General features: G+C 35.2%; 1 protein-coding gene and 1 long non-coding RNA gene across 2 annotated transcripts in view; one reads left to right on the top strand and one right to left on the bottom strand.

Moving 5' to 3' along the window:
* Positions 1-17,833, top strand: part of LOC120142527 — a 67,682-nt gene extending 49,849 nt beyond the window's left edge. Inside the window, exon 4 of the long non-coding RNA XR_005517862.1 lies at positions 17,637-17,833. This is a non-coding gene — a long non-coding RNA (uncharacterized LOC120142527). The remainder of the gene's footprint in view (positions 1-17,636) is intronic.
* LOC120142495 (adoMet-dependent rRNA methyltransferase spb1-like) lies at positions 10,836-15,097 on the bottom strand. Its single transcript, XM_039157149.1, has 11 exons — positions 14,554-15,097; positions 14,313-14,471; positions 14,157-14,203; positions 13,864-14,020; positions 13,724-13,785; positions 13,341-13,539; positions 12,992-13,081; positions 12,850-12,856; positions 12,455-12,593; positions 12,240-12,354; positions 10,836-11,975 (listed from the first exon to the last, which is right to left on the bottom strand). Exons 1-11 carry the CDS (start codon positions 15,073-15,075, stop codon positions 10,920-10,922), a joined length of 2,553 nt encoding a protein of 850 aa, XP_039013080.1. The 5' UTR covers positions 15,076-15,097; the 3' UTR covers positions 10,836-10,919.
* Positions 17,834-18,742: the final 909 nt, after the last annotated feature.

Raw genomic sequence — 18,742 nt, 5'->3', positions numbered from 1 at the left:
AACATAATTTTTAGCGATAAATAGAGTTGTCAATGATTGTTTTTTATGGTTACTACTGGAAAGATTTTGCAAACTTAAATAAGTTAAGTGCTCTAATCCTAAATAAATAAAATTTTCTAAAATAATTATAAAAAATATAATTTAATTATATTCTTACTAAAATTTAAATTTAATAATAATAAAAGTTATTATATTTTTTCATATTTATGTAATAAGAATAATTTAATTAGTGGTGTGCATTGGTGTGTCATATTAGTTACTGCTTCGGTGTGTGATGTGTGCTCTAGATTCATCCTGAATTTGATCTAACTCGTATTAATGAAGATGTAAAATTAAAAAAAAAATTACAGAAAGTAGGAAATCTAATTTGATTGAAAGTAACAAATATATTTTATTTTATGTTGATTAAAAGTAGAAAACGGGTTCGTTTGGTTTTATAAAATATTGGCAATTTTTTTCATTTTCTTAGAAAATAGAAAACATTGAAAATTGTTTAGTTGTAAAATTAGAAAATTATTTTTGAAAAATGAAAAAAAATAAGTGAAAATATGAAAACATAAAAAAAGATGTTTTCAGTATTTTCATTACAATTGTTTTGTAAATTTTAAAAATTATTTGAAAACTTATATAATATATGGTTTTTAAAAACATTTTGAAAATATATAATATATGGTTTTTAAAACATTTTGAAAACTTATAATATATATATATATAAATAAAATAAAATAAAAATAAATCCGGATGAAAATAAGTGTCTACACACATATTTGCACGCACATCACATAATCCACATTTCTGACATTCAATCTTGCATCACATAACTTATTCCTTCTTAATCATAATAAACACAACTAATTCCATATTTAAACATTTTTTCAAGTTATTATCAAACAACCAAGTAAACAGACAAACAAATCATATATAGCACCGATAGAGACACACCTCGATAAATAGCTAAGGAAGGTGATAACACTTTCCACGGTTGGTCGGTCGATCCAAATCAGTGCCTACAACATTATTTAACAATTAATAATTTATTTTAAACTTCCCAATATGGCTAACAAACTAAAATAATAAATTCACACTCACAGGTAACTCAAGCAGCTCGAGTCGGTTCGATGTTAGCAGGTAACGGTGACGAAGGTGGTAACTCGATTCCCGGATCAAAACATCATGCGAAAATCACGATGCATAATTTCATATTCCAATGACGAATTTCAGAACTTAAATAATAATTTTTAAGGTGACGAAAATATTTTTTTCTGGTTCGAATCGATGAACCGACAGTTGAATTTGGCTCGATTACGGATGCTGCCAGTACAGAAAAGTGAGACTATCGGCGATGAGGGTGTACCGACAGCAGCCCTAAGGAATGGCGAACTCACGACCATGCTCACTATGGCCTTAAACGGCCGGCCACCAAGGCCTTTTAGCTGCCAAATGGTGAAAGTATATAAAGAAAATAAGGCTGATGAGGGTCTGCCCACTGAATTTATGACCAGATAGACTTTCCCCACGTCACTTCCGGCCACGCCATGGCCACGGACGGTCAAAGCAAGCCGCGATGACGGCACATTCACGAGAAAAGCTCACTGGTTTCGAGCGAACGCGACTTCAGGTCGACGACAACAGGAACGTAGTTAAAGGAGACGGTCGACGAGCTTACCTGACCGGTCAGATGGCGTGAAGGGCAATGAAGGAGTGAGCGGCGACGGCTTAAAGGGAGATGGGATTGCTGCTAGGGTTTTTTTGAGGTTCTGCTGCTAGGGTTTTTTTGAGGTTCTACTGCTAGGTTTTTTTGAGGTTCTGCTGCTATGGTTTTAAAAATAAAAGGGGAGGGTTGCGCAGAGTTATAAACGGAGAAGAGGAGAGTTTGATATCAAATAGAATTGTGTTAATTTGAAGGTAAGTAATATTTTTTTAGGGTTTTGCAACTACAACTTCAATCTCTACCAATTTACAGTTTGGTCACTTGTTTCAATTTATGAATTTTAGGTCAAAAATTCTCAATTACTAGGGTTTTAAATTGGGGATTTTCGGTGTGTTACACCATCCGTAAAGCATGCACAATCAATCTCTCCCTTCCTATTTATCCCAGTTTCCTCTTGGCGGCAACAATATATGTCGAAGAACATAATTTTTTAGCGTTAGATAGAGTTGTCAACGATTGTTTTTTATGGTTACTACTGGAAAGATTTTGCAAACTTAAATAAGTTAAGTGCTCCAATCCTAAATAAAGAAAATTTTCTAAAATAATTATAAAACATATAATTTAATTATATTCCTACTAAAATTTACATTAAATAATAATAAATGTCATTATATTTTTTTCATATTTATTTAATAAGAATAATTTAATTAGTGGTGTGTGTCGGTGTGTCATATTAGTGGTTGTTTCGGTGTGCGATGTGCGCTCTAGATTCATCATGAATTTGATCTAACTCATATTAATGAAGATGTAAACTTAAAAAAATAGAGAAAGTAGGAAATCTAATTTGATTGAAATTAATAAACATATTTTATTTTATGTTGATTAAAAGTAGAAAAGGGGTCCGTTTGGTTTTATAAAATATTGACTATTTTTATTTTCATTTTCTTAGAAAATAGAAAGCATTGAAAAAACTGTTTAGTTGTAAAATTAGAAAATGATTTTTTTTTAAATGAAAAAAATAAGTTAAAATATTTCTTTGTGTAGTGTAGTTTTTTTATTTCTTTTTCCGAGGTTATTGAACCCATTTTTCATAAATTTCTTCTATAAATTCAATTTGATTAAGAAATTTAATAATCTAAATTTATTAAACCGGAAATGACCCCAATATTTGGATAATCTATATTACCACCATAATGAAGCAAAAAAGAAAAGCAAAACCGATTGCTCGATCAGATACTAATGAAAAATCACCGCAAACTATGCGTATATATGGTAAAAGGATTGATTTCTTGTAATAGGATTATTCTTATTTTCCCCTTCCCTTCCTTTTTTTGTGATGATAGGCAAAATAAACAAAAAAGAAAAAAAATCCTTTCTACTTAGCTATGATCTTCACGAGCATGCATACCCTCTTTCATTTCCTTACCACAAATAATCCACGAGGCCAGACAAGGCAAGGTGTAAACTTTTGAGCCAAAAGGGAGCGATTTTGGTTCAGGAAAGACAACGAGAGAGCCTGCTTCAATTCAAAGTAGATTGTGCTTTTTCGAGGATTGATAATCTCCATGGGAGAGTTTAAGAAGAAACTATCCTCACAACTAACTTGAGAGTTCATGGTAGCGCTCAAGGTTCCGAAACACGAGGAACCGACAAGGCAAGGTGTAAACTTTTGAGCCAAATGGCAAATCTTGTATTTATAAAGATGCATGTGGAAATGGATGCTAAAATTTACAAAGCTTCAACAGTTGAACCGTAATTTCACTGCCTAAAGCTAAATATTACTGGAACTTATCTTGCTTTTTTTTAAGTATAGTGTCCAACACCCTTTTCTGACATATATTTTGACATCAGTAGGGGATATGACCCTTCAACTGACCAGATCTCCTCATTATGTAGGAACTGTGTCAACCCAGATAACCAGCCATCCTCATCACGTAGGAACCGTGTTATCACCCTTAGATAATCAGTCGTCCTCATCACGTAGGAACCGTGTTATCACCTTTAGATGACCAGAACTCTTCATCACGTATGAGCCGTGTCATCAACTGACCAGATCTCCTTATTATGTAGGAACTGTGTCAACCTAGATAACCAGCCATCCCCATCAGAGTGGAACCGTGTTATCACCCTTAGATGACCAAGACTCATGAACAGATGGGTAGTGTCATCACATGATCAGATCTCCTCATTATGTAGGAGTCGTGTCAATCCTAGATAACCAAGACTTATCATAGTATGAGCAGTGTTATCACCTTTAGATGTCCAAGATTCATCATAGTATGAGCAATGTCATCCATCGACCAGAACTCCTCATCACGTAGGAGTCGTGTCAATCCTAGATAACCAAGACTTATCATAGTATGAGCAGTGTTATCACCTTTAGATGTCCAAGATTCATCATAGTATGAGCAGTGTCATATCCTGACTAGATTTCTTCATTATGTAGGAGTCTTGTCACCCTTAGATGACCCAAACTCTTCATCACATATGAGCAGTGTTGTCTTCCCTAACAATAAACAACAAATCTAAAAAAATATATTATTATTATTATTATTATTAATACAATATTTACATTTTGTAGGCCCATAAATGAAGCCATTACAAGAAGCCCAAACGGTGGCCCAATGCACAACTCACATGGAAAACCCATCAGTTTTTTGCTTTAGCTCCAGTAGCCCGTCAGGACCCAAATGACCCAGATTGACCCAATTTCTTTAATAAGAAGGAACACAGTTATCTTCAGCAAATAATTTACCTGAAAACAACCAGATCTCTTCAACGCGGATGAGTAGTGTCGTCTTCAGCAACAAATTATCTCCAAAATTGATCAGACTTCCTCAACGAGAAGGAACAGTGTCATCTTTAGCAAATAATTTACTTGAAAGCAGCCAGATCTCCTCAACGTAAATGAGCAGCGTCATTTTTAGCATCAAAATTACCTCCAAGAAGAATGTTGTCAACAAAAAATGATTATTCAAAGAAATGGGAGCCGATCAAAGAAGAGCTTGCTCAACCTCAACTGATGCCTTTAAAGAAGAGTAAAGGTTCATAATAAGAAGAATTCGGAGCTCGAGACTTGTTGACAGTCCAAAAATTGGTGTTTTATTTCTTTGCTCTATTCCTGTTTCACAACAATGTGCAAAGAGGGGCAACTGTAAACACCAATTTTTGTCCCACATACTCTACTCCCCCATGTTGAGCCATCACTATCGTCCAACTTGTCAAACAATAACCCAAAAATCAAACAAAATAGCACCAAATTCAAAAACAAAAGCAAATCCCGATTTTTCAGGATTTAATCCACCCAAGTCAGAAATCAAATATTACCTACCCTATTTTACCTAATAAAGCAACAAAAAGAAGAAAATAAAAGGAGGAGACAGATAGGATTCAGGGGGCACTCATTCGAAATACCAAGTAAGGGGAAAAATCAGAGAGAAAAATAAAGATAAAGCATTTGAGGTTTGGAGATTGGAACCGCAATGAAAAAATAAAAAAAATACAGAGAGAAAATGATTCGAACCAAAACGAAAAGGAAAAGAAAAACAAAATATTAAAAGAGAGAAAAGAGAAGCTACCTGCCTTGGTTCTTGAGGTCGGAAGTTCAAAGGACACCATTTCCTTGTTGACACCGAGAGGTAAAACCCTATATCTATGTTTCTAGGTTAGGTTTTAAGCAAAAGGGAAGGTCAGATTTGTGCTAAGGGACACAAAGGGAACACTCTGGTGTTTTTTCTCTCTGACCGTCGTGCACCGCCGTTGGTGCCGCCGGTGGCGGTTGTTTTTTTTCTCCCCGACGAGGGTAAATGGAGAGTGTTTGACTCTCTCTCTCTATTTGGTTTTCTGAAAGGAGAGAAAATGAAATTGTTGGCTGAGTTAAGGCTTTGGGTTAGCCTTATATTCAAGGACTGAGATGACGTAGTTTCGATGTCCCATACCCGTGTTTTCATTTGTTAAAGGAGATAATTACAACTTTGATCCCTGTTGTTGTGTAATCTCACTCCGTGTGTTCAGGACTTTCGGGGTTAATACCACTTTTAATCCTCTTCATTTGTAATGTTTATATTTCAGTTATTTAATGAAATGTCATCCTTTTATTTCGAGTTGTGTATATTATATATATTTCACTTTAGTCCTATATATGTATTAGTATCTTATATGTTTAAATATTTTCATTTTGATTTCTAATTTTGAATGTGTTTCATGTACCCATGCTTAGGAGATATCGTTCCGATCCATCTCACGTCATACCACTAGAATAGATCGAGTTGAGCCTAGACATAACCTAAGAGGAGGAACCGATCAGAATCTTAGCAAGAGTTGAAAAGAGATAAGGAACAAGAGGATTCATTTAGTAAATATGTTGTAGAGAAACCATGGCCTTGAAGAAGCAACTTGGGAAACCGAGGAAGACATGCAGCTTTAGTACCTTCACATCTTCTATCTAGGTAAATTTCAAGGATGAAATTTCTTTCTAGTAGTGGGAGTTGTAACGCTCTAAATCCTAGATTAATAGTTTCAGGTTAATTCGAGGGTATTTTAGATAAGACCATTAGCCTTATAAGAAAACTTGACCCATATAGTGCAAATTTAGGCTTGGGTTGAGCCCAAGTTATTATAAAGGGGGACACCTTTATAATGGGGTTAAGACTTAAGGGAACAAAGAAACAAATTGCCCATCACCTTTTTCAAAAGTTGAATTCCCTTAATATGGGATGATGTCAATGTGGAAGAGTTTTGTCTCTTTTTCTCCACCCTTGTCTTCATCCTTCATCTTTCTCTCATTCTTTCTTCCTCTTGTGATCTTCAAAGGTGATAACTTAGTGGCCTTCCAATCCTATTTTAGCATTTTAAATGTAAGAATCATAACCTCCACCTTAAAGGCTTCAATTCAAGACCTCAATCTCTTCATTTCACCATAGTATCCAAAATATGGGTTTAGTGGGGGTTTAAAAACCTAATTCAAACCAACTCGTTTTTTGAGGGATTCAAACCTCAAGAAACATTCTAAACTCTTTTCTAAACTCCCCACCAATGTTATTAACAATTGTGATTGGTTCTTGTCTAGTAATATAAGTTGGAGAAAGCTCCAAAGCTAAGTGAAAGGAAGAGTTAGTCCTTGGTTGAACCTTGGGTGTTTCCATCAACTTAGAAATTCAAGGTAACTCACTTCTAACTCAACTATACCATATGTAGGACACTAGGTATGCTTTGTTAGCTTGCATGAGTCATGAAACATGTTCATAATAGATTTCAGTGGTTGGTGTTTTCAACATGTTTATGGATTAATATGACCCCCTGTTCTTATACATAACACTTTAATAAGATTTGGGGACCTTAGTAGAACTCATAGGAGTGTTGGAGGGGCATTTTGTACCCAAAACAGAGTATTTTTTTTGCTCGAGTATCGGTACTAGAAGAACAATATCTATATTGTTATTCACCTAGCCAAAAATAAGGGGATTTTATGATAGAAGTATCGATACTATAATGGATATCGATATTGTAGGTAAGGTATCAATACTCACAGGGTGGAATCTATACCAAGTTCACTTAGTAGATTCCAGTAGCCATGTTTGGTATTGGTACTCATGGAAGTATCAATACCGAGGGTAGAGTATCGATACTCTCCAATATGGATATCGATTCTTAGGAATTTTTTAGAACATCGAAGTCAAATTCGATATCGATACTCAAGAAAGTATCAATACCACATATCACGAGTATCGATACTAGCCCTTTTCCTATCAGCCTTCAATAAGTTAGTATTATCGATATCCAGGGGTTAGTATCGATACCCATAGGTTAGTACCAATACTAAGGGGCTTATTATCGATTCCTATGAATAGTACCCAAGGGTTTTAAGGGATATAATTGAGGGACCCAATAATGCCAGAATGCCATGAAATAAAACTACAAGTTAGAATAGTTAGAAACAGTAACAACTAGGATGAAATAAAACTAGCCTTGTTTGATGCTCGGGAAATAGTCAGGACACACGAGTCACTTTAGTAGACGACGATCGTTCAGTTCGGATATATCCCAGTCAGTGTCAATGTGCTTTAGAAGCCAACTAGGCGTAGGTACTCCAAGACTCGACAAAATAAGTTGATCGGGTGTATGTTTTCGATGTAGTTTCAGATCTTACCCCAAATACCCAAGGTTATTTTAGGAAGGCTAGAGGGGTGTGCACTCCGATATGCATAACACTCAGCCATACTATGATGCCTACCCTAACATGTCATATTAGCATCCTATGTCTTCATACCTGCCACTAGAATGCTCATTTAGTGAATGAATTAGTATAGTACATTTATTAGTGTGGCACTCAGCTCATAAGCTCAACGTTCGGAATGTGATTCCGTGTGCAGGTTCTTAGGAGATCGTCCGTGGAGCGTTATCGTCACCAGATATTCCAGCTCAACAAAAATACTCAAAGTACGTCTTGATTTTTATTATAGGGCATGTACTATTGTATACCCTTTTTGTACTCAATTGTAACTCTATTTTGATTTAAACTCATTGTATTATTTGGATGATTTAGGAGCTCCCTTGTATTGTAAACTCAAATTTATTACTTTTTATTTTATAAGTGTATTATTTGGAAGATTTAGGAGCTCCGTTGTATTGTAAACTTAAATTTATTACTTTTTATTTTATATTGCTATGGGTGACTTTTTATAACATGGTTACAACTGTTTTAAAAGAAAATTTTTTGGTTAGCCACTTTGGTGGTTCCATGTGGCATTGTAGTTCGTCGTTCTTCGGTCGAACTGGATTAGGGTGTTACATGACTATTCATAATGTTCCAAAACTGTCCTTTTTCATTAGAAGATTTACGACAATTTGAACTTGATTTTAATTTGTTCTCTGAGATATGATAGTGGTTTGAGATTCTAGATCAAATTTCATCATATCTCAGACAATAGATTAATATCCAGCTTAGACTATCGTCAATTTTTTAACAAAAAAGAACAAATTTGGAACATAATGAATTGTCGGGTGATCTTTTTGTAACTTTTAATAGTCGAGGGACTCAACAAAGAAACATGTCGATGGGTGATTTTATAACTTTTGATAGTTGAAGGACTCAATAAAACAACACTTTATACTCAGAGACCATTTGTGTACTTTACCCTAAATATAAATTGTTTTCACGAGGAATTGTGATTCATCATGTGTCATAGTGTTTTCCTTAATTATAGTGCATGGTGCAATCCAACCTTTGTTCGTGGAAAGTGAAAATTTTCACAAAAAAGGTGATTAAAGTCAAATTATTTAGTAAGTTTTTGTTCTAAAACAATGGAGGAATTATTGGACGTCGATTGATTGTAAACCTAACCCATAAAATAAATATATATATATAAATAAACGTTTCTGGAAAAAAAATTCTAATATCTGAATAAAAAATTAATATAGTTTAAATAGTTGTGTGATATAAACTTTTTATTTTCAAAAAAAGGAGTGATGTTATTATTACAAGAGGACAACTGAAAATATAAAAGAAACAGAACTTTCTCAAAGGTCCTTGTTCTTAAATTATTTTACTTTTTATTTTAAAAATTACATTTTTGTCAAGTAAAATCTAGAGGGGTAAACTGTGCATTAAGTACCTAAATTATAAGTTTTGGACCGTTTTAGTATCTAAACTATAAGTTTTGATCCATTTTAATACCTAAACATTTAATTTTTTTCAAAATCATACCTAATATTAAATTTTCATTTTACTTTAGTATTCTACCATTAAAAACTTAAAGTATTTAGCACATAAACTATCAATTTTGTTCTGTTTTAGTATATAAACTTTCAATTTTTTTAAAACTATCAGTTAGAGCTTGCTTAATAGAACTAATTGTCCCTAGTTCGAAACCCCTTGGCAGCATAATCACAACTTTTTCCCCTTTACAAAGGTGGTGACACGTTTCACCACCTGGTTGGTGGATATAATTATTAAATTAAAATATTAACTAATATTTTCCATAAGCCAAGCTTCATGATCGAAATCAAAGAAAGAGGGAAAGGGGTGATCTTGGAGGAGTCTCTGCCAAATGCTCCGAGCGGTGATGCAATCTCGAAGGATATGGAGCAAAGTTTTATTCTCGGCTGGACACAAACAGCAAGAGGAATCATTTCCCAGACCTCGTCGGTATCGGTTAGAGTTGGTGAACACTCTATTTCTGATGGCGAGCCATAGAAAACTCCTAATTCATTCCACATGTAAATGCCAAATTACAGACTAGCAAGGATTCGTAGCGGCCCAGGAAGAGGAGCATAAGGATTTACAAGGGCTTGAAACAGTGAAAATCCTCTTTGGTGAAACAGACCAATAAACAATATCCTAACCAACCGCCTGTATGGAGAGGTTGACAGAGGTCTTCCCATTTAACTAGAGGGATGGGATTAGTCGAGGAGGGGGAACCCCAAATAAAGCACCTGACCATTCGCTCGATCTCATTACAGAGAGATTTCGGCAATTTGCAAGCTTGCATAATGAAGGAGGGAACACAAAGAAGAACTGATTTTGCAAGAGTGACCCGTCCGGCGAAAGAAAGAGTTTTTGCAGACCATCCATCCAGTCTTTGGCGAATTCTGTCAAGGATAAAGTTGTAAAGGATGTCTACGTTGCAGCATGCACCATCAGTGCCATAGACTATCCTCGAACACTAGATTTTGTATCTGAGACCCCCGGGGAATGCATGCTCCATGAATCAGCTGGTAGCAATGTGGGAGGATAAAATGGGTGAAAAAACTCGAGAAGATTTATGTACAAGAAGGGGAGATTCTTTGGAGAATCAACGGTACGCGTAATGCACCATTATCGCAAAAGATTATCGAGAACTATTACTTGTTATAGCTTTTACTTGGATTTGTTTTAGTGGTAGATTGGTTCTTGTTCGGAATTTGCAGAGAGTTCATATCCGGAGAATATGGAGATGACTTTCATATATTCAGCGTTGATGGGAACAGCTCTATCCGCACTTGAAATTCACTTCTGTTAGTGAGCATTTAAACACCTTAGTGTGAAACTCTATCCCCCTACTTAAGTGTTTAACTCGAGTTAACATAGAATATAGTCGAGATTCATTTGACTACCGAGCATCCATCCCAAGTTAACTTCGAATATAATAGAGATTTATTTGATTACCGAGCATATATCAAACATCTATGTAAGGTACAATTTAATAAAGTATTGGAGCTCTTTAGTCCTAACATTTGTATTAATTGTTTAATTTCATCCAAAAGTGTGCCTTTCAAAACTTAAGTTGCTTCAGTCATGCATGCGCGCTCCTTTGTTTCCCTTGCCCCCTGAAGCCTTGACAGATCCTTTACCTTTCCACGCTCTTCCGTTCTTTCCCTTCTTTGAACCACCTTTTCCTGGTTTTCCAGTTCCCCGTGCCCGGGCATCCTTTTTCATCCGACGATCAACAAGGACTTTCCCCTTGCCGGCCATAACTTGAACCCCTTTCCTCGCGACCACGTATTCCTTCTGGGGCTTTTTGGGCATAGCCTTCTTGTAAAGTTGTTCGATTTGCTTCCCCTTTGACCGCTCAGAGATGTCGGCTTGGTCTGATATGATGTTTGCTTTCTGGCGGACCTTGTCTAGCTTTTTCATTGCAATCCGCTTCTTTCGAGCCTTTGCCTCTGCAACTTTCTTAACCGGTCGAGCATTTATCTCTTTGAATTGTGCTCGTATTGCAGCAATTTCTTCCTTTGTAACAGGCTTAATTGGTTGACAATGCCTCTTTTCCTCATCTAAGAACCACTTGGGTAGACCATCATCATGAAACATATATTTACCATACGCATCGTCGAGAATTTGATCCCTTTGCATTTTCCTGAGCATCTTCTTAGCACAAGCTAATACCTCAGCTTTCGTCTCAACATCATCATCTTCCGAGTCATCTGAGGACGAGTCATCACTGGAATCAGTAGCTGGAGCCAGGACAATCTCAAAATCATCCTGTGCATTGGAAGCCTGGAGTTTGGTGCTTTTGGGGCCTGCAGCATCGTTTGCTTTCTTTTCCTCGGCCTTGTTCGGAATATTGAGTTTTTCCTCCTGTTTTTTCTTTACTTTGGACCTCTCTAGAATAGCTGCCCTTTCCTGTCGTTTATCAGTCTCCATTTCATCATCACTGTCATACTTCCCTAAATCCCCTTGCTCTACGGCTTCAGCAAAAATATCCTGACCGAACCACCTGTCTGTAATCTCCTCCTGAGTTGGTCCTTCCCCGTCATCTAGCAGTATCATAAGAGGATTTGCTTCAGGATCAGCCTCTTCCATATCCGAATCATGATCAGAAAAAATAATATCACCATCACCACCCTGAACAGCCATGAACGGAAATTCAATAAACAATATTCAGCTTTTATTAACAACTATTCGTCATTATCTATTAAAAGCATAAATAAATAAGGGAATGACACTAGCACCGCGAAAACAGGATTTCTATTAACAAAAGAGAAGCATAGGGAAGTAGTACTTGATGCAGAAAAGAGGAGTCTGTTAACACTTATTAGTTAAAGTTTCTACAAAAGATCAAATATTTTTTAGTTCTAAATTCTAATACACACTTTAAGAGCTTCATACCTCTAACTTGTCATAGGCTTCTTTTGCACGCTTCCTCTGCTTCGTACTTCCATCCTTTTTCGACACATACTCTTCATACGCGTGATCAAGGATCTCTTCTATTTTTTCATCATATCTAGCATTAAAATTACAAGGTTAACAAACAGAGAATGTTAGAAATTATATATATATATATATATATATATATATATCAGTCATGAGAAGCAGATACTAACCTTCTGCGTTCTTCATCAGAATCGATATCACTGGATGACTCATCCTCGGTGCTTTCTTCTCGGTTTTGTTCATCTTCGCTACCCCTCAGATCAACGTTGCCACCATCATACTCGGTGGAATCAACTGCCGCAAGATCTTCTTACCCTAAAGATGGTAATTGACTGACATCAATGAATGTTTCTACCAAAGTATAAAGCTTAAAAGACAACCTAAGTAACTTTTCAGGAAATATCAAAGAACCACAACTGTAAGCAACAGTTTAGTATTGCACAGTAACGCATGCCAGAGCATTGTTTCCATTAACAAAGTGTAAGTAAACCGAAACGATGTTAAGAATAAAACTTGTCTCAGTTCAGAAACAGTATATTAATAATCAATAAGGTTAAACATCAACTATGCCCCTGGTTCAAATGACATAACTGCAGCCTTGTGATGAGTGTCAGTTTTGGTCTTTTATACTTGCAGTAATAAATTGTATTTTTACTAGTTACAAACATTATTGGAGTTATCCAGTTCGCAGCCTTGGTAAAACAAACCTTAATGGAAGAAAGAGAGAACAACTCATGATCAACGTAACCATCTTCCAGGGCATCTATTTGCATTCTTGTTGCCTTCCGTGATTTGTCCTGCAAAATAACAAGGTACCAAATCAGCAAATAAACGAGTGCGCATCAAAACATCCTACAACAAAGTGGAACACCATAAATATCATCACCCCGAAAAGATGGAAGCGTAATTCTTTCAAAAAGATTACCAGGCATCATTTAATCACTATATTGTGGATACATAATCATTGGTACAATCACAAAATTCGTTCCATTTGCATGGTAACATGCACTAAGACATAAACATAGGGATCAGATTTTTCTTAATAAGGCAATAAACCTTTGCTCGTCTTTTTGCAAGAAGCTTCTTTTCTCTTTTCTTCTTACGCTCCATGGCATATGTGAGCTCCTCCATCTCATTGAGTAATTTATCATCTTCGTTCTCCTCATCCCCTTTATCATCATCTTTAGCAGTGGTAGGCGTTGGAGGAGTAGCCTTTTCTGAAGGAGACAGAGCTTTTCTCAATTGCATCCGCCACCTAAATCAAGGTAATCAATACACATCACATTCATGCACATAAATCTAACATATTTTCATCTGATGAACAATAGGAATTCAAATCAAGCTCCTCTCAAAAGATCAAGGACCCAGTGCACTGATTATAGCTTAACTTTCACTAGAAAACTCAAAAGGGAAAATCTGAAAAGGATTATGTTTCTTACTTCAAAAGATGCTTGAAATCCTGCTTTCGTAGAACTCGCAAATCATCACAAAGAGCTTTGACCTATCAATACAGCAACAAAGTAAGTAATGACAAGTATTAAAGAAGGTAATGATTAGCAATACTATAAAAGATAATCACCTCTTCTGTGGTAGAACTGTGATCCTTAATAGGCAATGAAGCTGGATCCCCAAAGGTTATGGTAGTAACTGAACCTAGGATTTCGAGAGGAGAATCAGACCAAATGAAATCAGCAGCAGTAGACATCTTCTTTGAGATTGTCTCCCCGTCTTCATAACTGAAATTGGCATGTACTTAGAAACAAAGCATAACATAAACCTTAAAACCAGATAGCAGAGGAATCAATTCAATAAAAATGTTCAATCATTATCAACAAAGCAGTAACATTGCTGTATGATAAAGGGAAAGCTTACCCATCACGGTGTCTCTTCTGTTTTGTTACCCTAAGTACATCAATCACCTACATCAAGTATGTGGTAGAAAGAACAATAATGAGCAGAGATACAATCAATAGGAGAACAAAAGTAGTCAGTTAAGAGATTTTGAAACCTAAAATGAAATTAAAAAACCTTCTTTTGTGGTTCTATCGATCCCTGAAACAGATGTTTGAAATCAAGAAGGCGTGGATCAATCTTTGCTGGGGCTTTATACCTTAGCCCCAAAACATAAGTCTCAGCTGATTCTGGGCGACTAGCATGTGGTTTCCAAACTTTAACCTCCTCAAACAGCTGCAGACCAAACCAAACACGCGTGTCAAAGGAAAAAAACAAAACTTCACAGAGAGATATATCCTATGGTTTTGTTTATCACCTGCTTGAGACAATATAGAACGGAACTGTAATCTTGGGACCTAAAAACCTTGGTGACAAAGGTGCCTTTAGGGGCCAAAAACTGGGTAGCCAGCTTAACAGAATCAATAACCAAAGTATTTTGGCTCATTTTTTCTTGAGCCCAAGAACCACCAACATTAGGGGATCCATCATGCAAAACAACATCAAAAGCCATAACCCTGTGCTCTTCCATGACTCGTTTAACCTTGGACTTGCAAACGGATTTGGTTATGTCTTGTTGGAGAGCGATGGCACCTCGTATAGGAGCAATGGGAACAAGATCAAGACCGAGTACAAGGCTGCCGATGGGTGTATGTTGCACGGCCACTTGCATCCAACCACCGGGAGCAGCACAAAGGTCGAGGACAGCATGCGCTGATTTTAGAAATCTAAAATTGTCATCCAGTTGTACTAACTTCCATGATGCTCTGGAACGGTAGCCGTGTTCTTTGGCTAACTTATAGTAGATATCTAATCTATGCTTCCCTTTCACTTTACCCATATTACCTCTTCAATTGAATCCAAATTAAACGCCAAACAGCTGGTGGAGAAGAAGGAAAAGGGAAATATGGAACGTTAAAATGAGTTTTTTTTAATTCTCCCAAACACAAAGACCTAATCCCTAAACCAAAAATAACTAAACCTATAGCTTTTCAAAATAATATATATCTTCTCAAAAAAGCAAAATAAACAAAGGGAGACAGAGTAACAAACAGAATCATCAAAAAATAGAAATCAACAAAGCAATGCACAAACAGAGGCAGAAATCAAATATCCTCCATGGTCTTCTTCACCTAATACATTGAGCTCTTTCTCCAACTCATTTATCAACCGAAGATTCACTACTATTTCCAAAGGTAATTACGATTTAAATGACTAATGAAATACCCTAAATATCTTATTAATCTTGACATGCACCCATCATAACAAACATGCCCTCAATATCTTCTTAATCCATCATAAGAATTACATATAAACATACCTTCAATAACGGTCTCAAATAGCAGTGTAATAGAAAAATAGATAAATCGAGAGCTTTAAATACACAGTCCTTCTCGACAAAGTAAACCAGTAGAACCGAAAATAGAAAATCAAATATAGCAGAGCAATGTAGATGCATATTGAATATAAATCAAAATCTTATGACCCAAAGTAGAAATCAATATCCAGGTTAAACTTGGGTCAGAAGAGGAGAAGAAGACGAGTGAATAGGTTTAAAAAATTTACCTTAGGGTTTGGGTCAGAAGAAAAAAAGACGAAACAATAGGTTTTTAAAGAAAATTAGAAAAAAGGACCTATATATAATTTTAGGATAAACTACGGATTTAATACCTAAACTATTAGTTTTGGTCGATTTTAGTATCTAAACTTTCAATTCAGTTTCAAAATCATACCTAAAAGATTGATTTTTCCCCAAGTTGCAACTTGCAAGGTGAATTACCTAATGAAGCAGAAGACAAACACTTGGAAGTTGGAACAAAGCATAGGAACATCAAACCCAAGAATCCCAAAGGAGCATTAACAAGGTTTTTCGAATCAACTCGAAGAAACAATAAAAAAGCGAGATTTGCTCAAGAAGCAACCAATAGAAACTAAATAATCCAAATCCATAGGCATGTTGGAGAGAACCAAAAAAGAGCTAAACTTTACCATTCCAATAACCCAAGAGAAGTAAGGGCGGCAGCTTTTGGAGATTGGATTCAAAAGAAGATGATATATCAAAAATTCCAAAATTTGAAGTAATTAGTACAAATTACGAAATAAAATAAGAAAAATTAACCTAATCTTCTCACATCCAAGATGATTGAAACCTATGGATCGTATTAGATCTAAGCATCGACAAATCCTTCAAACAGAAACAGTTATATACAGTTTAAATAAATGAAAAGCGGATTGATGATAAATCACTGGACTGCAATGATAAACAAAAATATTAAATAAAAAAAGGAAAAGGATTTACCCAGAGGATCGGAGAATATGATGCGAAAGACTTCGTTTTCCTTCTGTTCTGCTACTGAGAATTCACTTCGGGACAGCAGCCGATATTTATTTTGCACTTCACCGTTTTGACCTCACGTATTTTTAGTAAATTCATCGTTTTGCCCTCAATATTATTTTCAAATTACGGGAAGGTCCCCAAATAATATACTCCTACAATTTAAGTGTAGTTCAAGTCTTTCACAAGTGAAATTTTGTTAAATGAGATAAACTTTACTTTTTAGTCCTTGTGTTTGGTAATTTTTATAATATAATCTTTAAATGTGTTTATATACGTTAGCTTTTTAATCAAACTTTAAACTCAAAAACTAATATTAAAACAAGATCAAACCTCTAATTTTAAGCTTAATTGATCAAGTTCAAAGAATGTTATATTTTTCATATTTAAATATTAAATATATAATTAATGCTCGTACCATCCTAGTTTAAGATTTGCACTATAGAATTATTAGACAGTGAAATTCCAACATCGGTCATTTGTATTATACGTAAAGTTATATATTTAATTCCCATACTTTTATTTAGTCAAAATTAACCTCTAGACTTTTAAATTTTAAAATTTTAGTCAAGACTCAAATGACACGAAAAATTAAATTACAACTCCTAAAAATAACCAAATTAAAGTAAAAAAATTAAACAACTTACATATAGTTTAGAGACTAATAACGAATTAAAATTTTGGTTTTATTATAATTTCATTTTGGCCTAATTCAAACGTAAAACAAACCACCCCAACTCCGAACTTGACCTAAACTCGAAATGATATGAATACGTAATGATCATACCTTGAAAACACGAACCTCAACCCCAAATGACCTAAACTCAACAATTCTAAATTGAAATTGACCCGAATCAAAATGACCCCAAAATATAAAACCCGAATTAACCAAAAACTAGATTGACCTGACCCACCCAAGCCCAAGCACATTTGACGTATAATTCCACTGATGAGAAACCACTCATTTCAAAGCAAAACCTCTCCTATTGTTATATAAGCTATTGTCAGCTATTCTTGCCATGCATTTTAAATCAGTATGAATATAATCCTCCATATCTATTTCTTAGGATGAAGATAAAATGCTATACAAAATCTGCATGTTTTATGCTTACAAGGGGACTTTCTAATCATCAATGCCTTCGAGTCGCTTGATGATTGCTTACCATTGTTTCTTTCCTTTATTCTTTCTCTTGTTTTCGTTACCGCTACCTCCGCCACCGCCCATATTGCTACCGCCAGTCTTCAAACCACTTCCAGGTTTGGCAACTGGGCTCTCTGCAGAAGTGCTACCTATAAAATCGTCAAACATGCCTGCTTGTACTGCGTTCTGTAACCACTCTACGAATAAACAAAAAATCAAATATAGAAGAGAAATGCACAAACAGAGGCATAAATCAAATATCCTCCATGGTCTTCACCTAATACCTTGAGCTCTTTCTCCAACTCATTTATCAACCGAAGATTCACTACTATTTCCAAAGGTAATTACGATTTAAATGACTAATGAAATGCCCTCAATATCTTCTTAATCTTAACATGCACCCATCATAACAAACATGCCCTCAATATCTTCTTAATCCATCATAAGAATTACATATAAACATACCTTCAATAACGGTCTCAAATAGCAGTGTAATAGAAAAATAGATAAATCGAGAGCTTTAAATACACAGTCCTTCTCGACAAAGTAAACCAGTAGGATCGAAAGTAGAAAATCAAATATAGCAGATCAATGTAGATGCATATTGAATATAAATCAAAATCTTATGACCCAAAGTAGAAATCAATATTCAGGTTAAGCTTGGGTCAGAAGAGGAGAAGAAGACGAGTGAATAGGTTTAAAAAAATTACCTTAGGTTTGGGTCAGAAGAGAAAAAGACGAGACAATAGGTTTTTAAAGAAAATTTGAAAAAAATGCCTATATATAATTTTAGGATAAACTACGGATTTAGTACCTAAACTATTAGTTTTAGTCAATTTAAGTATCTAAACTTTCAATTTAGTTTCAAAATCATACCTAAAAGTTTTATTTTTGTTTCATTTTAGTACCCTCCGTTAAAAAAAATTTGGTACCAAAACTTTCAAATCAGTCGGATTATCATACTTTTAGAATCCAAATTTTATGTTTTTCTTTCTTATTTTATTTCACAACTTCTAAATTTTTTTACTCCAC

This window comes from Hibiscus syriacus, unplaced genomic scaffold (genome assembly GCF_006381635.1).
Source record: "Hibiscus syriacus cultivar Baekdansim isolate YM2019G1 unplaced genomic scaffold, ASM638163v2 tig00002237_pilon, whole genome shotgun sequence".
Classification (NCBI taxonomy): domain Eukaryota; kingdom Viridiplantae; phylum Streptophyta; class Magnoliopsida; order Malvales; family Malvaceae; genus Hibiscus; species Hibiscus syriacus.
The sequence above is the reverse complement of the archived record's forward strand: the minus strand, read 5'-3'. Positions and strand labels throughout refer to the sequence as shown.